The sequence below is a fragment of the Amblyraja radiata genome, chromosome 33 (genome assembly GCF_010909765.2).
Source record: "Amblyraja radiata isolate CabotCenter1 chromosome 33, sAmbRad1.1.pri, whole genome shotgun sequence".
Lineage (NCBI taxonomy): Eukaryota > Metazoa > Chordata > Chondrichthyes > Rajiformes > Rajidae > Amblyraja > Amblyraja radiata.
Genome location: NC_045988.1, coordinates 19,495,000 through 19,511,818, shown reverse-complemented (window position 1 = coordinate 19,511,818; position 16,819 = coordinate 19,495,000). Strand labels below are relative to the sequence as shown.

The 16,819-nt window shown below is 44.7% G+C and overlaps 1 protein-coding gene across 1 annotated transcript in view; it reads left to right on the top strand.

Moving 5' to 3' along the window:
• The window catches only part of spa17 (sperm autoantigenic protein 17), a 45,716-nt gene that overhangs the window by 10,783 nt on the left and 18,114 nt on the right, over nucleotides 1-16,819 (top strand). The window contains exons 3-4 of the mRNA XM_033049681.1: nucleotides 5,282-5,371; nucleotides 15,001-15,099. Coding sequence (XP_032905572.1) covers nucleotides 5,282-5,371; nucleotides 15,001-15,099 — 189 coding nt within the window. The remainder of the gene's footprint in view (nucleotides 1-5,281; nucleotides 5,372-15,000; nucleotides 15,100-16,819) is intronic.

Sequence of the window (16,819 nt, the reverse complement as noted above, 5' to 3'; positions counted from 1 at the left end):
AACGTCACCTATTTCCTTCGTTCCATAGATGCTGCTGCACCCGCTGAGTTTCCCCAGCAATTTTGTGAACCTCCGCTTTAATATCTTTTGCAGTTTTAATTCTTGAGTTCTGATACCCTGCCCAATGTACCCCCAGATTTGACGATTAACGGCAGGCACATTGAGTGAAATGCAATTTTCAGGAGGCGTGTAGAAGTCCAACACCTCATTGACTACCTGTTCTTGTAGTGGTTTTAAGGACAAGTAGTCAATGCTGGCCACCAGTTTAGGCTGTAACGGCCGCCCCGCTCGCGGTGTTGCCGCGTACCGGTTTACCACTCCCAGCAGCTCTTCCTGATCCTGTACCCCAATCCTGATCCTGTACCCCAAACTCCCGGTTTCTTCAGCCAGTAAACCCTGTTCTTGACCAGCCCAGTCCTGGTCGCCAACGCTCCCCTCTGCTGAGGGAGATGCGATGGCCAGTGCTTGATACTGCACTGGAGCAGGAGTACTTGTGCTCCCTTGGGGAGCTTGCCCCATCTCCCGGAGCAAGTCTCGCTGGAGTATTTGCTCCATGAGCCTTTCCATCCGGCTCAAATGGCCACCTTTGCCGCTCTCGGGCGGTGAGTCTTCCGCACCGGACTCGTCTGAGTAAACCGGCCGGTCCGACTTCCGTTTTGCCTTACCTCCAGCCCGCTGCTGTTGCTCGAGCTGTGCTAGCGGCGCTGGGTTCGGCTCGGAAATGTTGTCAGTGACTGTGGACCGCAGCGTGTGTGGTCCAGGTGCCGCCGCTCGCCCCCCACTGATGGAACCCTCCTGTTCCATTGCAGTCGAACAGGGTACGACCTTCCTCAGTTGTTTTCCCTTGTTCATGATCCTGTGTGAGTAAACCAGAACAAGGGTTCGAAAACACACGACCTCAGAGTAAGTTTACTTACCTGGAGGTCCCGTTTTAAACTTGTTGTGGGAGCAGCTCGTAATCCCGTTCGTCGCTGGCGGGGTCTTCACGTAGACACTCACGTGACTCCGAAGTAAAATTCACTTGCACGTCTTCCAATATAGTGTGCTGCATTCAGAAATCACAGTGGCTTCCTTTATATTGGAGAAACAAAAGACAGATTGGTACCTGTGGTCAGTTTGCAGGGGTGACCCCGACCGACCTTCTGCATCTTTAATTCACCACTCCATTCACACTAATACTTGCTGCACATATCCCACAGCATAGCTATTATATCATGCTAGACCAACGCAATATTCCATCACTCACCTGTTCCCCCAACGCAACCCATTCCTCCAACACAATATTCCACCACTTTCTCTCTCCTCTCCCCTCTCTCACCCCCTCTCCTCTCCCCCCCCCCCCCCCGATCCTCGGCACAGTGAAAAAATGTGGCGGTCGGGGTCTGGGGGTGGGATGAATCGCCCCGTGTGGGGGTCGGGGGTCGGGGGTGAATGACCCCATGTGGGGGTCGAGGGTCGAGGGGGGTGAATTACTCCGTGTGGGAGTGGGGATTGGGGGGGGTGAATCACCCCGTGTGGGGGTCAGGGTTGTGGGGGGTGAATCACCCCGAGTGTGGGTCGGGGTCCAGGGGTCGGGGGGGTGAATCACTCCGTGTGGGGGTGGAGGTTGGAGGGGGTGGTGAATCACCCCAGTGTGGGGGTCGGGGTCCGGTGCCGGTGCAGCACGGTCAGTGACTCTGGGTGGGCAGAGGGACCAGACTGTCTGCAACTCTGCTGCAGCTGATGGGGACGTTGCCGGGTTTTGTGTCGCCGTGTGTCCGCTGCCTGGAGAAGGGGCGGAAGGTGGAGGGCGGTGGTGGAGTGCTGACTCAGGGGGGAGAGTGGGGCTGTCCCGAGGGATCCGCTCCTTCCGCCACTTACACCCGGTGTCTGAGAGTCCCTTGGTGCTCGGGTTCAGAGCACTCAGTCACCCTCCAGCCTCAGGCAGTCGTGGGCTGGGACTTGCCCTCAATCTACCGGCACCCTGCTCTTTCGCAAGTCAATGACGAAAACCATCTGTATCTTCTTTCTGTCCATGAGCAGCAGTGATGTTTCACGGTTTTTACAAGGTGCACCCTTTGACCTTATAATCTTCCGTGCAACCCCCCTATTTGAATTCGGCCCTCCCCCTGACGTCACTCGAAGCTGGTGCCCGCCCACATTGAGGGCCATTGTGACGTCACATTGGAAGCAGGTTGAAAGATTTTCCGTTTAAAAACTTGGTTTTCGGTATTTTTTAAATGCTGTACCTTGGGAAATATATGTGGAATATATGTGGAAATGTGACGGGAAGATGTTTATCACCACAAGGGGAAAAATGTGAGTATGATGTGTGAAAATAGGAAGTCTATGGCCCAGCGTTTGGAAGAAGATAGGAAAACCAGATTGACACATCGTGGGCACAAACAAGATGAAGACTTAGTTATATTGAGATTACAGACTTGGAAGCTGAACTTGATCTTAACTGCTCCTTAATGACCACATTAGGTCACCTGGTCTCCACCTATCAGAGATATTTGGTGTGTTCTACCGTCCACCTCCCTCCTTCTCTTTCTAAAACTAACGATATCGCTCTTTACCAGTTTGGGTATAGGACCTGAAACATCAACAGTTTCTCTTCCACAGAGGCTGCATGTTCTGCAAAGAGTTTTCCACATGTCCTGTTTATATTTCAGATTTCCAGCATCTGTAGGGTTATTTGCTGATTTTCGTTTAGATTAACTTCTGCATTTGAGGTTATTTTAACTGGAGTTTCTCACTTGATAACAACAAGCCTGTGATCTATCATTTCTAATCTGTTCACCTGTTTGAGAGCCAAATCTTGGCATACAAATTCACTGGTAGCACAAAGGTGATGCATGCTTACTTGTCAGTAATAATAATAATAATACATTTTATTTATGGGCGCCTTTCAAGAGTCTCAAGGACACCTTACAAAAATTTAGCAAGTAGAGGAAAAACATGTATGCGGAATGAAATAAATATTAGAGACATGCCTAGTACACAAATTAAAGACAGATGTTATCAGTGGGTGTTATCTCTCATGTTAATTAGACCTCGAGGATACATGATTCCTAAGACAGGTTTGACTATCAAATTTTTCTCACCACTTACCTTTAAGCAATCTTACACCATTAACAGGAAGACTTGGTACTTTTAATGCCCACTATATTTGAACAAAATTTAACAGGAATGCAATGTTAAAAGCAAAAAGCACAGAATGCTGCCTTATTATGTCCTTATTTGCCTTAAATTGCTATTGAAACATTACAATCAGGAAGAATTTCTGCATTGTAAAGTCTCAGGCCTGAAAAGTCATTAATTAACATTGGGATCACAGCCTCTGACGGGACGAATGTGTAGAGCACGGTCTCTCACACTACATTTTCTCCCTATAACATGGAATATTAAAATTCAGTTCTCGTCAAGCAGTGCACTGGCATTCTGTTGTTTGTATCATATTTATTTTGACTGCAATTTTTTTAAATTATACTTTCATTCTCCACAAATTATAGGAATTTCCTCATTATGTTTTCAATCTGATTACAAGATTTGGACATTGAACTGGAAATCGGCTTAATGTAAATCAGACTCGTAATACTGTCAGATTTGAAACCCCAGTTATTTTTCCCATCTGATCTCCCCAGTCACAATGCTTGTGCGTAGACTGAGCAGCAGAAATGTCTCAATGTAAAAGATTTCTGAAATTAAAATGAAAGGAATGTCTAGACTTCTCTCTGCAACGTGGATCTCCGTGTGCAGAATCATTGGCGTAAATTGCATCCTAACACTCTGTGTGCCGACATATGGTGTGTTGGGAAATATTACCAGCCTCATCCATACACACCTGATGCAGCACTAAAGAACAGAAAATATAACAGAATACATTATCATTGTCAATGAGTTTAAGGAGGAACTGCAGATGCTGAAAAAATCGGAGGTAGACAAAAATGCTAGAGAAACTCAGCAGGTGAGGCAGCAACTCTACCAGCTGCTGCCTCAATAAATGTGGTTTGCTTTTTATTTAATTATTTTTATATTTTAAATGTTAATGGCTTTCATTTCAAGATTGTTTGGAAAGATAACTTTAAAATGACTGAAAGTAGACAGTAAAAGTTAACAATTATAATGAAATCCTGTGTTGGTGAGGGACTTATTTATTACATAGCTCACATGAGTAAGAATAATCAACATACATTTCACAGCATATAATCTAATGATCCGATGGTACAGCAAATGCAATAAAAATAAGAAATTGGGGGGCAATTCTATGACACAGCTGGTAGAGCTGCTGCCTCACAATGCCAGAGACTCGGGTTCAATCCTGACCTCGGGTGCTGACTTGTGTGGTGTTTGCAAGTTCTGCTGGTGAGCCTCTGGGTTTCCTCCGGGTGCTCCTGTTTCCACCCATATCCGAAAGACGTGCGGGGTTGTAGGTTAATTGACCACTGTAAATTGCTGTTAGAATGTAGGATGGGGATGTTAAAGTGGGATAACATAGAACTAATGTGAAATGGTGATCAATGGTCGGAGGTTTAGCAATGACTGTATTGTTGTAGCTGAAACCTTAAATATAACCAAGAAAGGGTAACACATCTATTACCCAGCTGATGAAGTTCAAGGCCCTTTCCTTAAGAACATAATACAATTCGAGGAGCAGCACATTGGTGCAGGTAATAGAGCTGCTTCCGAACAGCGCCGGAGACCTAGGTTCAATCCTAATTTTTGTGTGGAGTTTACAATTTCTCCCTGTGACCACATGGGTTTCCTCCGGGCGCTCCTAAATACATTCGGGTTTGTAGGTTAATTGGCTGCTGTAAAGTGCTCTGAATATATATGGCATGGATACGTAAGTGGGATAACGTAGATCTAGTGTGCATGGGTGATTAATGGTAGCCATGGACTTGGCAGGCCAAAGGGCCTTTTTTTTTCATGCTACATCTTTCAATCAAACTATCTCCACAGGGAAGGTCTCTGCATTGTTGAAGGTATCATCCTTTGAATAAATTACATAGATTGCTGTCTGATAACTCAAATGTATCCACAGCTTTTCATGCCATGATTTGGAGATAAGAAAGGGTTTCAACAATTCTTGAGGCCACCTAAATGTCTGAATGTGTTCTGAAATGTCTTTAAACAATGTGATAAGCCACTGTGTGAACCCAATTTATTCTTTATTTGCGTAAACACTAATTTAAGCACAAAGGCAAATTATAGTGAATTGTTCTTCACAAAATGCAGCTAATTTGATTTGTTGGCCTGCCCTGTATAATTAGAATAATTATCCATTTACTTTTTGCAGGAAAAACGATCAATTATACCTGAAAATGAACCAAAAGCTGCTCCCGTGACGATTGATACAGCATTCCAGGATAAAGATAAAGGTTCAGATGTAAGTATCCTAGTTTCAATTAATGTATTCATAATAGAGTACTTTCTTTCAAACATTTTCTTTTACATTTTAGGGGAAAGGTAAATAAAACCCACTGGAAAGTTTAAAAAAACTACAGAGGATGGAATTGTAAATAAAAATCAGAAAATGCTGGAAATGCTCAGCAGCTCAGGCAGCAGGTGTCAAAAGAAGAACAACAATTTAAATAATTTCTTCAGAATGATTCTGGCCTGTTGAGTACATCCAGCACTTCTGCCTATGAAAACAATTACTGTTAAGTGTTCCAACTAAATTGGTTGGTACATATTGACAAAATCAAAAATTCAGTTCACAATACCAAAGGAACATTAGTGAACAGCTGACACATACATTGTGGGCTGCTAGCAGAGTTGGAAAGAGTAGAAGGGGACAATAAAGAGGTAGTCATATGAAAATGGCAAATTTTGGGATACACTGATCAAAGATGAACTACGTGTAATATATTGGGCAATGGAGTTTGAGATATTGGTTAAAAGAACGTGAAATCTACCTTGATTTTGAAGAATAATTATGCAGGGACGTAAGAATGGTGTACAGCAGGAGGTTCAGAGGTGAGGCATTCAGAAAATTAATTGATAAAATAGCGAGACAAAATGATAATGGTAGAACTGAGGTTCAGAATATGACAGTGGGCTCATTAATAATATGAGCCGTTGTGTAAAGTGAATGTTAATAAATTGATTTTCCATTATATGTCTCATTTGATTCTTAGTTTTTTTAAACTTTTATTGGCTAAAAATATTTACACCAACAGTGACAGGTTAGAGGCTAGACATGAAAGGAGATTTTGATTGTTCATCTCTCATTATATGTCCATCGATTTGTAATTTAAATCACTGTGGATGTAATTTTGTTTTTAATTGATTATTGTGTCCCACCCTATTATACTCAGATATGAAAACAACACCGTATCTCAGTACCAGGGAAAGTGAAGACTTGTTTTTAACAGCACTTGGTCTTAACAGCACTTACTCCCATAGGTTCATGAGCAATGGTTCATCTTCATTTGATATGATGAGTTCATAGAACCATTAACTTCCCATGTAGCCAAGACTGCATCTTCTGGACTAACTAATTTAAGCACGATAAGCTTATATTGAGCTCACAAGAGTGCTGCATGGAGTATTGTATTGGATAGATGTGGAAAGGCAGAAAATTGCAAGCTCGAGCCTATAGTTAGTCAACAGGACAATCCATCAGATTATATTATTCACTGTGAGATCACTTTCCTTTCCACATATAAACAGGGACCTTCTGCAATTATATTCTGTTTACTTTGTGTGTGGAATAATATGAATAGACTAATACAGTAACCAACCTTTACTCAATTGGTTCCAGTTTTATATTTTCTGCAACTTTGAAGTTGAATACCAGTTTTGTAGAACATTTTAAAATGTTGACAGTATTAAGTGTTATTACTATTTGCAAGTGAATGTGCTTTCACATTAGGGTTATTATAATGTTAAAATATACTAGTTTGTGGTTTTTGTTTTACATGCCTGATACTTATAGAAACACATCCTTGCTAATTGTGTTGATTCCGGATCTAATACTCTCTCCCTAGTCTGGTTCAGTAAAACTACTGAGTCAAACACTGGAGTCCAAACCCTTCTTTCTTTGTATACAGCACCACTGGCTGGCCTCGGATCTACTCACTCGAGCTCTCAGCAGCCTTGCAAAAACAGAACAGAAGGAAAGACAACCGACATGCCTTAACGAATTACCCTCCCTTTTATACTGCTATACAGTGGTGGGAAAGCTAATAGGCCTTTCTCACGGGGCGACTTGACGCAAGAGGTAACCAGAGTGAAGTGGTCGTGGTCTAGCACGATATCACACGATATAACGGGGGGTAGATAAAGAGTTCCCACGGTACTCGGCATTTCTGTTATTTGTGCGAGTGACTTGTCCGTCTCCCGAGCTTTCCCGTTAAATCTTGAAGTAACATTGTGAACTGTGAAGTGTTGTTAAATCATCACGTGGCACAAATAATGTCACTTTTTTTTCCATACACTATAAATATCCTCCCTTGGTTGAATTGGCTCATTTGGAGACATGCCTGTACTAATGCCGTGACTTTACTGCAGGAAGATGCCACATTACTTAGACGATGTTAGTTGCGCCCAAGTTTAAATTTCCAACGTGTGTTTCAGAGTAAAGAGTCAGCGCAGAATCCTTGATAATCAAAAACTGTCTGAATCAGCAAGTTAGACACAAAATGCTGGAGTAACTCAGCGGGCCAAGCAGCATCTCTGGAGAAAAGGAATAGATTCCATTTTTGGTCGGGACACTTCTTCGGGATGATTGTAGGGGGGAACTGGAAGCAAGAAAAGACCGGGACAAATCAGGGCCAACAACAGATGACCTCAGCAGGGTATTTTGAAGAGGGGTCCCGACCCGAAATGTCGCCTAACCCTTTCCTCCAGAGATGCTGCCTGACCCACTGAGTCACTCCAGCACTTTATGTCTATATTTGGTTCCCTGATAGGCCAATTGTTGGCTAGGGATAGTGTGATCCCAAGAGGGAACCATCGTTGCAAACCTTGGACTGGTTAACCGACATTTACTGCATGGGGGAGGGGGGGGGGGGGGCGGCAGGAGGGGGTGGGTGGGGGAGAGAGTGAGAGAGTGTAAGTTACCTAAAATTAAATAATTCAATGTTCATAATGAACACAGACACAAAATGTTGGAGTAACTCAATGGGTCAGGCAACATATCTGGAGAAAATGAACAGGTGGCGTTTGTGTCTATCTTCGGTAAAAACCAGCATCCGCAGTTCCTTCCTGCACAATGGATCTCAGTGTCAGTCTCTGACTCCCGTTGGCAGGCCATTCGGCCCGCAGCCCGCCCAGCGATGACTAACCCATGTCACAGGGGGATGGTGTGAAGGCGGAGTTAGACAGAGCTTGATTAATGTTACGGTTGGGGAATAGGCCATAATATGGCCAGGGAAACGCTGTTATTCGTGATGCCCCCTCCGCCCTTTCCCAGCTGTTCTCAATCGCACCCCTGGCCACACAAAAATTTATACTTTAAGAAGGAATACATGGAACATTTAAACTCAGAACGCTTCTAACAGAGTGAGCCATGTGAGCACTTTGATCATTCTCCCTGTATTTGCATTTGACAAAATAGTCGGAAAAAAATGTTTAAAAGTGTTCATACCTTTTGCTATGCCTAATTGGCCCTTACCTCTGCGAAAATAGTCTGATATTCGTAGGTGAAATGTCACCAACAATGATTGATTCTATTATTAATTGACTAATAATTGACTATTAGCGGAAAGATGCAATTCTGATCTAATATTATCAATGCCTCTGTCTTTGGAAGCAACACCAGCAATTTATTAAATCTGACTACATGCGGCACAGTGGTAGAGTTGCTGCCTCACAGCCCCAGAGACCGGGGTTCGATCCTGACCATGGGTGCAGTCTGTATGGAGTTTGTATGTTCTCCCTGTGACCGTGTGGGTTTTCTCCGAGTGCACCGGTTTCCTCTCACACTCCAGAGATTACAGGTTTGTAAGTTAATCGGCTTCGGTAACATTGTAAAATTGTCCCTGGAGTGTATAAGAATAGGTGGTCGGCGCGGACTCGGTGGGCCGAAGGGCCTGTTTCGGCGCTATATCTCTAAAATCTGAAGTTAGGTAATGTCTAAAGGAACTGCAGATGCTGGTTAATACACACAAAAGGACACAAAATGTTGGTGTAACTCAGCAGGTAAGTCAGATCTGGGAAGAAAAACATAAAGAGCTGGAGTAAGTCAGCGGGTCAGGCAGCATCTCTGGAGAAAAAGAATAGGTGGCGATTCGAATCGGAACCCTTCTTCAGACATCCTAATCGGTCAAAACAAAATATTATTTACCATTCAATGTATACTTCCAGAATGGACTGGAATTCATCAACTTAAATATTAAATATTTAGCAAACTCTTCAGTGGCACATGTTACTTTGAAGTGCTGAGATAGCATTATTCCAGCTCGCATCTGACTGAACTTAACCCAAGACTTAAACTGGCTTTCTGTGTTGAGTCTGAAGATGTGTCTCGTCCCGAAACATCACCTATTTTTCTCCAGAGATGCTGCTTGACTCGCTGAGTTACTCCAGCTTTTTGTGTCTGTCTTCGGTTTAAACCAGCATGTGCAGTTCACTCCTTACACGGGTCTCTGGAGAACATTGATTGGTAGCGTTCCGGACCCTGCTTCGGAAAGGCATCGATCGCTAGTCGGCAAGGACTCCGAGCTGTCTCTCTCAAAGAAGTACATGTGAAAAATTTCTCACGGACCATAAAAAAGCGGGACCTTTCAGTAAAGTCCCTTTTAAAGATTATAGTTATTTTCTTGAATCTCATTAACATAACTCATGAATAAGTTGATGTCCATATGCGGATGCAAATCTTTATTTTTTAAATTCAATCCCACAGAAGACAATTTTTACTCACCTTCTGTCCCCTCTGTCCAGCTTCCGGGTTCACCGTTCGCAGGAGTTCCCACGGTACACGCAAGAGTGAATACGGATATCGTACTGGCCACTACGTCCATATAATGTTTCAATGTTCAACCACAAGTGTACAAGTCACTCTTGGAGAAATTCAAGCTTGCTTGAATTTTCTCCTGAGTCAACAAGTTACACGATTACCTGCCGTTAGCGCCACGGTGGTCCACGAATGCCGTACGGTTATCGTACGAGGTTCCCACGATGTTCAACTCTGGTTACCTCTTGCGTCAAGTCGCCCCGTGAGAAAGGCCTATAACGGTGCAAAAGTACAGAGGGGAGGCAACCCCTACAAATCAATCAATTAAACCTCTCTTAGATCAATCACAAATGCTGGCGAAACAAAGTTGAAACATAAAGCATCCCCAACCAATCACAAAAATGCATTAAGCGTCAGTGTACTGAAACACAACAAAAACACTTTAGGAGCCCAGACTTGGTGGCGGCAGGTGGGTCACAGGGGCAGAAGCTTCACGGGGCTTCTTCATAGGTCTTCAGAGGTCCAGACTTACTGGAGCCAACTAGTTCACATGGGTCTCCAGCACTTTGCAATGTATTGTCACTATCAGTGAAGCCCAGTTTTTCACAGAGACCTGCCATTTCCAAAGTACCCAAATCCTTGCAAATTAACAATTGCACACAGAAAACCTTTGCTGTCCAATCTGCTCATGACTCTATCATTGGCTCACACTCAAAACAATTACTAACACACAATGAAGTATGCTAACTTGTGGAAAACCATGGCTTCATTGGACAGGCACAGAAACAAACAGAAACTAATCACTGTAGAACATAGAACTCTCAGAGACAATAACATCTATCTAATATGCATGTAGTCCATCATTTTGTGCGTAATATGGAGAAGAACATTATTCTGCCTTGCATACATGGCATACATCACTTGCCTATGTTTAATCTTCCTAATAAAGTTTAAGATTTTAGATTACCAGTACCTTTCCATTCCTAAATATCGCACCAATGACTTTAAAGTCATCTCTATGATGTCTACTTTACACACACTATCATGATTTCTGTCATCACATAATATAATCAAAACGCTCTAGTTTAAAAACCTTTATTCTCATTTTCAATCCATTATATTCCAATTTTTCTTATCTTTGTAATCTCTTCAAACCAGTGACTTTGCTTATTTTCAGTTCTGACATCTCGCATGTTGCTGATTGTTACAACTTTTATTTGGAGGCCATATACATGGTTGCCTTTTGTTAAAGTCCGATTTGTTTCAAACAGATAACAACACAAAAATTAGTAATACAGTAACGTCTTTATTTCGCCAGGCGGGTGTGGGACGACAGGCTCTGAGTGTGACAATACAGACTACATAGCTCCTCATGTTTCACACAAAGATGTAAACTTCAATCACATGTACTGATATCCCAATAATCTTATGTTTATATTATTCCATAATATTCTTCCGATTTAAATCGGAATTCGGATTTTGTTTTCCTGGAAATGAATCTGATTTTTCTCCTCGACTAAATCCCTTGATTCAATTAAACCTCGCCTCAACTAAACCTCACCTCACACTTAAACCTCAACTCGCCAAACCTCGCCTCGACTAAACCTCCCACCTCACGACTACACTCCACCTCACACCTAATCCCGCCTCGACTAATCGGCGCCTCTCTCCAGATCCCGCAGGGGGGGATGCGGCCGCCGTGGGCGGGGCGGGGCTTGACGTCAACGCCAGTGCGAGTGCAACCCTCCCCTCCCACCGGCTCTCTCGGGCAGTGCGCCTGCCCCGCTCTCCGTGCTCGGTCCCGCCCCCCCAGTTGGAGTCGTTCCGCTCACGTGATGTGCCGCAAATGGCTGGAGAGCGGCGCTATAAATAGCGGGAGCGGGTGAGAGGTGGCGATTAATCGAGGTGCGGTTTAGGTGTGAGGTGGAGTTTGGTCGTGAGGTGGGAGGTTTAGTTAAGTTTAGGTGAGGTGGAGTGAGGTGGGGTTAAGATGTGAGGTGTGAGGTGAACTTTAGTGAGGTGTGAGCTTTATTTGAGGGGCGAGGTTTAGTGCGGTACGGTTTAGTTGAGGATAGGTTTAGGTATGAGGAGAAGTTTGTTAGTGATGTATCATCGAGGTGAGGAGATTAATGAGGCGAGGAGATTAGTCGAGGTGTAGGTGTGTAGGTGAGGAGAAGTGATGGTAGGTGAGGTGAGGAGTTGGGTATCTGAGTCGGGAAGGGAGACCGAGGTGCTGCTGAAGGAGACGAGACCACTGCCTTCTGTGGCAGAGAATTCCACAAATTCACAACTCTCTGGGTGAAAAAGTTTTTTCTCAACTCAGTGCTAGACAAAGAGACATTTCAGGTAACATATTTTTTGTAAAGATTTTTGAGCTGTATGAAGTCATTTATTGAAACATATAAGATTATTAAGGGATTGGACACGTTGGAGGCAGGAAACATGTTCCCAATGCTGGGCGAGTCCAGAAACAGGGGTCACAGTTTAAGAATAAGGGGTAGGCCATTTAGAAAGGAGATGACCCAGAGAGTTGTGAATCTGTGGAATTCTCTGCCTCAGATGGCAGTGGAGGCCAATTCTCTGGAAGCTTTCAAGAGAGAGATAGCTAGAGCTCTTAAAGATAGCAGAGTCAAGTGATATGGGGAGAAGACAGGAACGGGGTACTGTGGGGTGAATAGTGGTGCTGGCTCGACGGGCCGAATGGCATACTCCTGCACCTATTGTCTATTGTTTATTTCATGAAATATAGATCTTTGGGGGTTATTTTACTGGTTATGTGTTTGAAAAATTCCAAGCTTCTGTTATGCAAACTACCAGCAATAGGATCCACCCGGGTGGGTGTGGTTCCGTAATACTGATCAATATACCTAAATTTTACTTGCATAAAAAGAGGTGATTGGTCCGATTCCCTGTAAGCCAGGATCTTGGGCGTGTGATTGGATGGTGATCTGGATTGTGATTGGTCAGACTCCCTGTCAGTCAGCAACGCACTTCTGTGCTTCAGATACTGTTCAGGGTCTTGCTGTTGACTGTAGACTTTCCCCTTACATTCGACCTGCCAAAGTGCAACACATCACACTTGCCCTGTTAACTCACAAACTCTCCCCGTGACCTCTCCCTCTCTCCCCATCAGGGAGAGGAGCCCTGTGCCAAAAGTTATTCAAAGTTCGCTGGTAATTTGCACAGCGGGCAGACTCTTATCACCGGCAAACCAGGTCTCAAAGCCTTCATCCGAATCATTTTCTATCTCTCCTCATGGAGAGCTATCACCATTGCTACGCCTGCTGCCGCTGCCCCCTGAACTACCTTCCGTTTGGGTAGAATGAAACCCCAGCAGTGGAAGGCATTTAGTAGCTCAACCGGTGTCTTCAGCATTCTCCTTATCTCCGTCAGCACTTCTGTATCACCGCTGAGCCCTGTGGAAGCCTTAGTTGTTTCAAGATTGTTTTAACCTGTGCAGACAGTTAGTTAAAATGCTCGTCTCCAGCATCAGTGCGATACGCTGTCGTAATTCTCTCCCAGAAATCACCGCTGATTCCCTGGGTAAGGGTCTGCATTCAATTACTTTGCCCATGTCAATAGGTTGTTTCAGGCATTGAGTCAGGACAGGGTCATCAGGGTAAGGTGCCTCGATCAGCATCATGCTGTTTTCCCTTTTCAGTCTTCTTTGACTTATATCCTGTCCCTCTGGTGCTCTGCATTGTTTAACTCTCTCACTGCTGGATTACTGCTCTACCTTCCTCTTCTGCCTCAGCCCTTTCCTTTCTTCTTTCTCATCTTCCTTTTCAGTTTCCGAGTCGCTATCAGTATCATCTTCTTCTGGGGGTGCCACTTTCTACTCCCTTCATGGCCCCAGCCAAACCGTAGCCTCTTACTCAGTCTTCAGAGATAGTTTCCTGAAAGATCCTGCCGACTACGCCAATGTTAAAGTCCGATTCGCTTCAAACAGATAACAACACAAAAGTTAGTAACACGGTAGCGTCTTTATTTCGCCAGGCGGGTGTGGGAGGACAGGGTCCGAGTATGACAAAACTCCTTGTGTTCCACACAAGGATGTAAAGTTCAATCACATGTACTTATACCCCAATAATCAGCAAATCAGCAAATCAGCAATTCTTTATTTTACAAAGAATTGTACAGCCTCTTGCCTTGTCTATATAGGGTAATATCAAAGATTGACAGTTTCTTCCAATAGAGGAAAGGTTATGCCCATATATGGTTTTGCTTGAAAAAGCTATTTCTTATTTTTGCAGATCCAAGCGGCCTTGTTTTTTGACCTTGTTGATTCAGTGTCTTTACATTACAATCTCTGGAGTAAAGAGTAAAGACCAAGTGTTCTGAACATCTTTCTGAATGTTTATGTCAGAAGGGCAAAACATCTAGTGTTTTTATATTGTAATCTTGCTCGTGTTTATATTATAAGACAAGACATCTGGTATGTTTGTACTTTAATCTTGCTGAGTGTTGAGAGGAAAGGTTAAACATTCATTTTGTATACTTCTAAATCTACAGCAGAATCATCTTTCACTTTAGAAGTTGGCTCGAAAGTAATTGGCTTCTTACTTCCTTTCAGATACTCTGAAAAATCATAAGATCATAAGTGATAGGAGCAGAATTAGGTCATTTGTCCCATCAAGTCTACTCCGCCATTACATCAGGGAGATCTATCTCTCCCTCCTAACCCCATTCTCCTGCCTTCTCCCCATAACCTCTGACACCCATACCAATCAAGAATCAATCTATCTCTGCCTTAAATATATCCATTGATTATGCCACTACAGCCTCTGTGGCAATGAATTCCAGAGACTCACCACCCTCTGACTAAAGAAATTCCTCCTCATCTCCTTCCTAAACGAATGTCTTTTAATTTTAAGGATATGACCTAGACTGTCCCACAAGTGGAAACATCCTTTCTATATCCACTTTATCCAAGCCTTTCACTATTCTGTACGTTTCAATGAGGTCCCCCTATCAAATCCAACCGCTTTCACCACTGGGTGGCGGTGGCTTAGAAGCAAAATGTTTATTATGACTACTCATGAGCTGTTATACTATATTGCTGATCTATTTATGAAAGCCGTGGTTACTATTTAATTACTATATTTTAATTTTTACAGGACCTGGCAGAGCCTTTGGAGGGACTGCAAAAAATATGCATAAAGAAGCCAGCCCATTTCACATCAATTTCCCAAGACACTATTTCTATGATGCTACAGGTAAAGTGCAAAGTTTACACAGCAGGAAGAACATCTATAGCAGCAAAACAACTTTAAAAAGTGTGGTGGACTTGACCATTAGCATGGGGGCAATCATTTATATGCAAATCTACATCAGCGATGTCCTTAACTGGACTATTACTAAGCAGAGACTGTGGTGCAACTCTCTAATAATGAGGTACTGCACTGGTGGACTCCACTGAATACAGTGACGGAAATCGCAATCAAAATATGGAGGGGAACGGGGGACAGGGGGGACATAATTTCTTGGTGACCGCACACGCAAGCGCACACTCACACACGAGGCTTCGGAGGCTCAATCCAGCGCTCAATGCAGCTCAACTCTGCCTGTCTCACCGGGTTAACCTACAGCCCTGCCTGAACTGATGGGACACCAGCGCTGCTTCTCCGCGCTGGCTGTAAACCTGGGCCATATTTCCCGCAAGCCCAGGCAGGGCTGTAGGTTAACCTGGCGGGACATGCAGAGTTGAGCAGGGTTTTGCGCTGCTTCTCTGCACTGGCTGTGGGCCTGGGGGTACAGCTCCGTCTGACTCCTGACATCTCTGGCCACCCGTGGGGGGGGGGGGCACTCGGGTGGGGACGGGACAGCGCCGGAGAGGCCGGGATCGATCCTGGCTGAGGATGAGGCGCAGGTCTGTGCCGAGAGTGTTTTGGCACATCTCCCTCCTCCAATCACCGCACTCTATCCTCAGTCCCACCCCCCCCCCCACTCCTCCCTCTTCCAATGATCGCGTTGAATCATCATGTCCCGCCCCCATTGCCTGCTGACCGATGTCTCTCTCGTCCAATCGGCGCCCTCGATCAGCAGTCCCACCCCCACTGTCTCGCGGAAAGCGGAGATTTCACCGGGTTTTAAAATCCGGATTACAAAAACTTGGGGGGGGATCGTCCCCCACCTCTCAAAACAGAGAGGGAGGGGTAGAGAGAGGGAGAGGGTGGGGGGCAGAGAGGAAGGGGTATGTGGCACTCGGCCTCGCAGGGTAGGGCTGGTTCCCGAACGCAATACTCCACCACTCACCCACAGGTCCCAATACTCAGCACTCCCTACAAAGGGAGGGAGTGGTGGTAGAGAGGGTGGTGGTAGAGAGGAAGGGGGTGATAGAGAAGGAGGGGGGCAGAGAATGAGAGGGTAGAGAGTTAGAGGGAGGGGAGTAGAGAAGAAGGGGGAGGGGTTATAGAGGGAGACTATGCGTGACAGGCAGCATCTCTGGAGAGAAGGAATGGGTGGCGTTTCGGGTCTGAAGAAGGGTCTCGACCGAAAATGTCGCCCATTCCTTCTATCCAGAGATGCTGCCTGTCCCGCTGAGGTACTGCAGCTTTTTGTGTCTATCTTCAGTATACAGAGTCGCCTGTTTGGCACCATTTCCAAGATCCAGTCGTAGTAAGTGCAGAGGTCTTGACCTGACCATGAAGGTCTGTTGTCCTGCCGGCGTTGCAGGGTCGGCCATGATGAGTGTTGCCGTTGGTGTCTCTGTGGTATCTGGGTAGATTGGGGTGAATCACAGAATGGATGTTGGATATCTTTGTATACCAGTGCAGCGTTTATGAGTTTGAGGATGTGACATTCAAGGTGTCCGAGGAGATTACTCCCTGCTGATGAAGAAGGTCGTGGAGAATCTGGAGAAGGCCAAGGATCACACCTCCAGCCCAAAAGTGGAGAAGATGCTGCTGCGCTACAACCGTAGCTTCACCACCGGCT